The sequence below is a fragment of the Eucyclogobius newberryi genome, unplaced genomic scaffold (genome assembly GCF_026437365.1).
Source record: "Eucyclogobius newberryi isolate DKJ021-1_F unplaced genomic scaffold, fEucNew1.0.hap1 SCAF_5, whole genome shotgun sequence".
Lineage (NCBI taxonomy): Eukaryota > Metazoa > Chordata > Actinopteri > Gobiiformes > Gobiidae > Eucyclogobius > Eucyclogobius newberryi.
Genome location: NW_027316167.1, coordinates 39,011,417 through 39,019,956, shown reverse-complemented (window position 1 = coordinate 39,019,956; position 8,540 = coordinate 39,011,417). Strand labels below are relative to the sequence as shown.

Below are 8,540 nucleotides of genomic sequence, written 5' to 3'. Positions count from 1 at the left end.
TCAGAAAGGGGCGTGGCTACTCTGGCCTCAGCTTTATGCTCCACCCACTCCCATTTAATAGAGTTAGACCTGAGCTACAACCATCCAGGACCCTCAGCAGAGAGACTGACCGCTCTACGGGACGATCCACACTGCCCCCTACAGTCTGTCAGGTGAGACCACACTGCCCCCTACAGTCTGTCAGGTGAGACCGCACTGCCCCCTACAGTCTGTCAGGTGAGACCACACTGCCCCCTACAGTCTGTCAGGTGTGGGTCCTGGTTCAGGGGTTGGTCCAGGTTCTAGTCTAAACTAGACTTGTGTTTTCCAGGTTGGATCCTTCTGGAAAGCGCTGGATGGTTCCAGGTCCTAGAAAATGTGAGTAGTATTTGATTTGGTACAACTTCACATGTAGAAGACTTACAGCTGTAGATCTGATGTTTTTATTTCAACTTATCGACACATTTAGAGGTTTGACAAGCAGCAACTTCCACAAACATCAGAGTGAAACTGTATCACTGGAGGAACTGTCCAACTTTACATTTGAACTAGGGCGATCTTTACATTAATCTTTATTCTCTAATCTCACAGGTAAATATGATAATACCTTATTATTATAACACAGATTTATGATAGCGTCTTCTTTATCTTGAGCTTTGGTCCTCGTACTCGCCTGTCGTCATGAATTGGATTTGGAAACATATTGTCCTGCTCCGACGCTTCGGCCGCCGCTCACACTTTGCCGTCTGTTTGTGCTGCAGTTTGTGGCACCTGTAGTCAAGGGGTAAATGCACAAGAAGATAGTCCGACAGTGTGAAGTCCTGCTCATGTTTGCTTTCATGTGACTGTCATTTCTTTGGGTGATTCTGCACACAGCGCCTCTAGAGGCGAGGGGAAGTACAGCACTATAATGTTAGCTGGAGCGATAAGTGCATCGTGAGCGCTAACGACGCAGCGACAAGAATTATATGTTGTAATTATTGTCCCGATCGGACCGAGTCTACTCGATGTAGACTTTATATAATACACCACAGACATCAAGTCGACTTTATTAAAGTCAAGTCTTCTTTACGAGGACTTTATATTATACATGAAACAAGACAATAAGTTTATATTTTTTTTGTTAATTTTAAGAAAATCAAAATGTAATTTTTTAAATCTAAATAAATATACTATAACATTGTATTTCACCACTAGAGGGACTTCTTCTGCTCTGAGAAGACTTGGCTGATGTTCCACAAAATAGTGCAAAATTAAATCTGCATTTTATTTGTAAACTTTTGAACAAATCTCAAGAAACAACATTAAGTCTGAACAAATATGAGATATAAATGTTAAATACTATAGTAACATCAAACTCACCATCAAGTAAACACTTTCAACAGTGACAAATAAATATTGCAAACTTATAAAATACAGTAAATAAAAAGTGCAACTCTGTAAAACTCTTGACATTTGTAGAGTTGTATAAAGACTAGTCAGTGAGTGCCTCAGGGTGAAGAGCAGCTCTGTGGCTCTGATGAGGAGCAGCTCTGTGGCTCTGATGAGGAGCAGCTCTGTGGCTCTGATGAGGAGCAGCTCTGTGGCTCTGATGAAGAGCAGCTCTGTGGCTCTGATGAGGAGCAGCTCTGTGGCTCTGATGAGGAGCTTGTCTCTGGAAGCAGCTCTTGGCGAGGCGGCTCACTCTGGGGGAGGTTTGGCTGTGCCACCTTTGGAAAGAATCCGTTTGACTGTCCACATCTGGAGCCGTGAGGTCACTGTTCTGCTGCTGCTGCTGCTGCTGTTGCTGCTGGTGTCACTGTTCTGCTGCTGCTGCTGCTGTCACTGTTCTGCTGCTGGTGTCACTGTTCTGCTGCTGCTGCTGCTGCTGCTGTTGTCACTGTTCTGCTGCTGGTGTCACTGTTCTGCTGCTGCTGTTGGTGTCACTGTTCTGCTGCTGCTGCTGCTGGTGTCACTGTTCTGCTGCTGGTGTCACTGTTCTGCTGCTGCTGCTGCTGCTGCTGCTGGTGTCACTGTGCTGCTGCTGGTGTCACTGTTCTGCTGCTTGTGTAACTGTTCTGCTGCTGGTGTCACTGTTCTGCTGCTGGTGTCACAGTGCTGCTGCTGGTGTCACTGTTCTGCTGCTGGTGTCACTGTTCTGCTGCTGGTGTCACTGTTCTGCTGCTGCTGGTGTCACTGTTCTGCTGCTGGTGTCACTGCTCTGCTGCTGGTGTCACTGTTCTGCTTGTGTTGGTTCAGTCGTGCTCTTCACTGCTTCCACTTTAGTTTCCTGTATCGAGCTCATTCACCCACGTCACAAAACCACGTGGTCACATACGGTGCCGCCCCCTTGTCCGTCCCGTGTTGCGTTCCTATGACTGATAGAGCGTGGAAAGTGATCTCAAACGTAAATGATGGAGGCCCCAGTGCTTTCACTTAGAACCTTTATTAGTTCATATGTTGCTCGGGCCCTGGACACAGCAGACGGGACAAACGATGTCTTCAAAGGTTGTGTTCTTGGTGTCAGTGAGAGGAGGCTGTTGCTGCGGTTACTCCTGAGCCCACGTTGTTTCATACAGAGGTGTTTGGTGTTACTCCTGATGCCCTGGTCCTCCTCCACCACAGCTCCCACAGACTCCACCCTTTCCCCCGTCACACAGACACATGTATGTTTGAGTATGGGATCAGAACCTGTGACTAGATGGGCTCCATACAAGTGAATTTGGTCCTCACGTGGTCCACACGCAGCGGTCACTGCTAATGTTAAGGCTGAAGTCCAGAGCAGCAGAAACACTGAGGAGCTGTGAGTACAATGTGCCTGGGCACCATCGGCTCAGCTCTGCAGACGTCACATGATCTATCAAATCAAATCAAATTTATTTATAAAGCACAATTCATACAACTGCAATTCAAAGTGCTTTACAGTGTTTAAAACACAATTTAAAACAAGTAATGAGGTAAAAACACAATGCAGTTTATAAAAATGTAAAACAATGTACATTAGAGTAAAGTAAAGAATAAAAATAATGTAGTATTTAAAATATTAAAAAGCAGGTCAAATCAGTCATAGGCGCGGCTAAACAAAACAGTTTTTAGTTTGGATTTAAACACAGCCGAGGCGGGGCCTGTCTCACGACTTCGGGGAGGCTATTCCAGACCTTTGCCCCATAGACCTGGAACGCAGATTCTCCGTGTCTTGGCTCTGGCACCAGCAGGAGGCCGGTCCCTGAGGTCCTTAGAGTCCGAGGTGGTTCATATGGCACCAACATGTCTGAGATGTACTTTAGTGCTAGGCCATGGAGAGACTGTTACACAAGTAGTGCTGTTTTCAAGTCTCTTCTCTGAGCAACAGGGGGCAGTGCAGAGACCTGAGAACAGGACTAATGTGATGGTACTTCCTGCTATGCTCTTTTTCTCTTCAAAACCACACGTTTATTACTGTTTATTCTGTTTTTATGTCAATTAAAGCTGAAAATAAAGAAGAAATAAATAAGAGACACTTTTGAATATGGCTGATTTCACCACTAGATGGCGCACTCAGAAGACATGTCATGTATTAATGTAAGAAATGTGTTTGACTTGTTTTTGTTCCTTTCTACAAATAATAATGGATTCATTTTACAAAGAGATATTGACGTGTCTCAATCATTATTTAATATGACGCAGTCTCACGTTTGGACCTTTGACTTTTTTAATTGAATGTAAGACACAAAGACATATTGTATCAGACACAAATAAACACTGATATGTTTATGTCAGAGACAGAATTAAGCTGCGTTTGACATATTAACATTTAGAACTATATATTAATATATCATTTAATATGAATTAAAAGGTCCAAACAGCTTTAGGGCAGAATAAATAAATAGTGGGAAGAATCACACTAATATCACTAATAACTCTTTGTAATAATCAAATATGATCTGATCACTTTTCATTATAAATGATATTCACTCTCAGCAATATTCAGCAGAGTTTTGTTATTGAGACTCGTAGTTCTAGTGAAAAATCACTACAAATAAATCAGAAGGAAATAAATGTGAATTAGTTTTATTTTATTTTTCACATAAATCTCATTCATAAACTTGAACGTTGAAATAACTTGACATGATTGACATGTTCTTTTTAAATCTGTAGTTTTACTTGTGAGAGTTTGATCTTTGTGTCACATTCAGAGTTCCTGTGGTGACCACTGGGGGCAGTGTTTCTGGATGTTGACCACCCCAGATATAAATATAAATCTGATCCTAAATCAATAAAGTTGTGTATTTTGATAGTTCTTCTACAATCCATGTGTGTGAGAGACTTAAGAGGCAGTAGACGAGTCAAAGGAGTCAAAAGTCACTTATTGGTGAAAGAAGAAGGCTAAAGTTCAACAATCTGGTGTCTCCACAACATAGTAAATGTGCTGTACTTTGACTTGATAGAATCTTGTGTTTTTACAGCCGTGTGTCACGACCGGCTCGTCTCGCTCCGTGAGGACTCGGGAAATGCGTGTGCCTTGAAGCTCCGGTCTAAAACAAGTCTAAAACTAAAGTAAAAAGGGCCTAAAGAGTCTTTTAGTTGGAGCAAATATCCACACTGTGTCCACGGACATCTCCCCTGAACACCCCGCCCACTTTTAAAGAAACTGTCAATCAGGTCATTTCAACCTTCATCTTTATAAATGAGAATTGATGTAAAAAATCTGTCTGTTGGTCCAAGTCTTTGAATAAATGTGGATTTTGAGAGATTCCAAAGCAGAATGTGTAACGTCTGTGTCAAAAACATCCACATTCACAGGTGAAGAAAGCACAGTTTAGGTCGTCCACTAATGATTTATTCACAAATATAAAAATGCACGTCTCATTTGACCTGCATCAATCCATAAATGTGTCTGTCACAGTGAGTGTAACGCTCTGAAGCTGTGGACCACTTTAAAACACTATTCTGCAATATTCATATTTAAACTGTCGTCATGGAATGAAACTGGAGCCAAATTCAGCTTTGTGTTCTTCATGTTTTATAAAGGCACAAGATCAGACTAAACTAAGGCTCAAAAACATGAAATAGAAGAAGATCAGATCGGTATCGGATCGGTATCGTAAAGAACAAACATTAAAGATCAGTATTGGATCTGGAGCCACACAAACTGAATGGGGACGTCCCAATTCAAAACACTGATGAGGTTTTTAGCCAAACTAAACATGTTGAAGCTGATCACACATGAGCTGAGTCTCCAACACCTCATTATCATTGATTTACCTTTGAGAAGAAACAGCACTTTCACTTCACATTTACTCTCACCAACCTGTTTAAATCATCACATTTTAAATGTGACTTTGTGTTTCAGATTATTGTGAGTTCACTCTGGATCCAAACACTGCAAACAGAGAACTCCATCTGTCTGAGGACAAATGGACTGTGAGACTCTCTGAGTCACGACTAGTTCCACATCATGAGGACAGATTCACACACTGGCCTCAGGTCCTGGCCTCCTCCGGCCTGAGGGGGCGCTGTTACTGGGAGGTGGAGTGTGAGGAGGACGTTGATGTAGCAGTGAGTTACAGAGGAATCAGACGAAGAGGATTGAGTGATGAGTGTGAGTTTGGACTCAATGATCAGTCCTGGAGTCTGAAGATCTGGGAAGGAAAATATTCTTTTATTCACAATAAGAAAGAGTTTAAGTCAAGTTTGAGAAGAGCTGGACACACCTCCAGAGTGGGCGTGTTCCTGGACTCTGAGGCTGCAGCTCTGTCCTTCTATGACGTCCTCTCTGATGGAGAACTGTCCCACCTCCACACCTTCAGCTCCTCCTTCACTGAGCCTCTGTTTCCTGGGTTTGGACTGTGGTGGCCAAACACTTCAGTGTCTCTGGTGGAGCCGAGGACACAGCGCCCCCTGGAGGACACTTCACTTTGAGCTTCATGTGCTCCTGTTCGTCTGGTCTCACCACAAACATAAACACATTTAGAACAAACATTTAACTTCAATGAGAATTTTATTATTCATATTATTTTGTCGAGCTGCAACTCAGATTATTTTAGTGTTCGACGAATCAAACAATTATTTCTGTTTCATATCAGAAAGTTTTAAACACATTTTAACCAAATAAAACTTGAACATGTTTATGAATAAAGTGTGTTATTGAGGGCGCTCTTCCTCTCACAGACACAGGGGGCGCTCTTCCTCTCACAGACACAGGGGGCGCTCTTCCTCTCACTGACACAGGGGGCGCTCTTCCTCTCACAGACACAGGGGGCGCTCTTCCTCTCACAGACACAAGGGGCGCTCTTCCTCTCACAGACACAGTTTAAACTCTAGAGATTGTACAATGTTGTGATGTCACGGTGACACAAACTGTGGTCATTGTTCTGTTCATGTCACGTCCACAAAAGAAGGATTCATGACTTAAAATGTAAAGTATTTGTGTTCAAGATGTTTTTCACATTATGGCAGAACCTGAGCGTTTGGATAACGCTCAGGTTAATGATAAAGTCATAAAAACAAATTAAAGTTCAATCATCAGAGTTGTAATTGTGACTTTATTTGTTGTATTTGTACCTGTTGTGAATATAAATGATAAATCGAGCGGCTGTCTGTGGAGAAAAGTGGAAAAGTCTGTAGAAAATGACAGGAAGTGACATCACACCAGGGACACTCATACAGGAAGTGACATCACACCAGGGACACTCGCTCCATCCAAAGTTTATGAAGAATTTACACAAAAGTAACTACTTTTTTTGAGCCTCTAAAACAGTGGTCCCCAAACTACGGCCCGCAGGCCACTTCCGGCCCGTTGGGCCTTTCAATCTGGCCCGCCAAGCTTGTCCAAGTTATATAAACCTGTTTACCATCCACCTGCGCGCCGGCGTGCATTTGAAAAATTACAAAAGTTCTCTTACATCATCACTTTTATTTCCGTGGTCAATACCAGCAAATTATACATAATTTTAAAGGTTATTTTCTCAACAAAACAAATATGTCATTGATTTACATTGAATAATTTGCCCCAATAAACAATTGCCAATAGTTTGTGAGAAAGTCTCAACTTTTACAAACGCATGTCCTGTTTGCTGTTTATGACGGACGAAACGGCTTTCAATCTGTACATTCTTGTGCTCAGTCTGTCCGTAAGGAATCATAGAAAAACGATATCCACTTGTATTTTTCCTGAAGTTATCCGATTTCGAGATATTGTCAAGTAAACTACCTACATACTTTTCGTCCGGCTCATCCGGCGCATTTCTCCGTCCATAACAAATGACCTGTTTGACTTATAAAGAATAATCCTTTATTAAACTATGCTAAAAGGAAGCCTCAGAAAACATAATCTGGACAGAGTCAACTGGGGAAACCTGAAATGGCGGCATTATACGGCATTTTACAAAATGGAGTCGGTGTAAAAATACTGTGCTGAGCAGACAGCGTGGGCAGTATGAATCTTGTGTCTTACAGAAGCAGTGCAGGAGGTGTGGCTCGAAGAAGAAACGACAGATCAACCGACATTTGCATATTCATGTATCTGTGTCTGTTATACTGGGTTTCTGAGGAAATGAGTTTGTTCTTGGTTTGGCCTGCGAAGGGACCAGAACCCAGATCTGCTCTAGAATTGTACTGGTCAGGGAATAAATACTTTTACTTCTTTATACTACTAATACTTTAACTTCCTGATTCCTGGTCGTATCTCTCCTTGATGCATGAACTCGCATAGGATAGATTAAATATCCAACACTTATAAGATGGTGTTTGGCACCGATCTTTTCTTCAGACTGTTAGCTACAGAATGAGACCATCCACGAATTTTCTGTCCATGGGTTTGTTTTTTACAGCGTCCGGAAAAAAAATGTGCCGCTTCCAACGCGCTCATCCATCTTTGTTTTTAGCCACATAGCTAATGCTAATGGTGACGTAGAAGACTTTGATTGACATATTATTCTAGCCAATAAGAATAGCTTTAGAATGCGGGGTGGGACTTAGGGGTACCTCACACAGAATTGTCCCTATTCACGTGCATAAAGGCTGTCAGAGCCTAGATTTTTCGGCAGGAGGCGACTACATTTTACGCATCATGTTTTCTGATTGTATTAGCCTTTTGGAGGCGCATTTTGTTAGATGTTTGTATTATTATACCGATACAAAAATAAAATCTAAATATTATATATATATATTTTTTTTTTTTTTCACCTCTATATGGGAAATTCAAGGGTAAACTCATATTTACACATTTTCACATACATTGTTTTTAGCAGTTATAATAGGTATTAGTGGCCTACAAAACATGTTGTACATACAGAATGTATGTTTTATGATCATAGAGGAGCTTAAATTGTAATAAAACAGTTTGGTACAGTTAGCACATATTTGGATCACTTGTTCCGAATATACTTTTTGATACAAAAAGGTCAACAGCACCAAAATGCCTGTTCCTAGAGATCTGGAACTTTACACAGTTGTTGTCAACAAGATAAACATCATGTACAGTGAACAGCATAAGCACACAATGAAGTATGTCATGCTCAGGACCATTACAAATTGACAATATTCAGGCGAGACTAAAAAAAAGGATGTTTTGTTTATGTTTGGGCTTCTGTAGTGTAAGT

The 8,540-nt window shown here is 41.6% G+C and overlaps 1 protein-coding gene across 1 annotated transcript; it reads left to right on the top strand.

Moving 5' to 3' along the window:
* Positions 1-313: 313 nt before the first annotated feature.
* LOC140381735 (tripartite motif-containing protein 14-like) lies at positions 314-6,339 on the top strand. The gene is made up of 2 exons (XM_072465856.1): positions 314-357; positions 5,291-6,339. The coding sequence occupies exons 1-2, from the start codon at positions 336-338 to the stop codon at positions 5,857-5,859; spliced, it is 591 nt and encodes a 196-aa protein (XP_072321957.1). The 5' UTR covers positions 314-335; the 3' UTR covers positions 5,860-6,339.
* Positions 6,340-8,540: the final 2,201 nt, after the last annotated feature.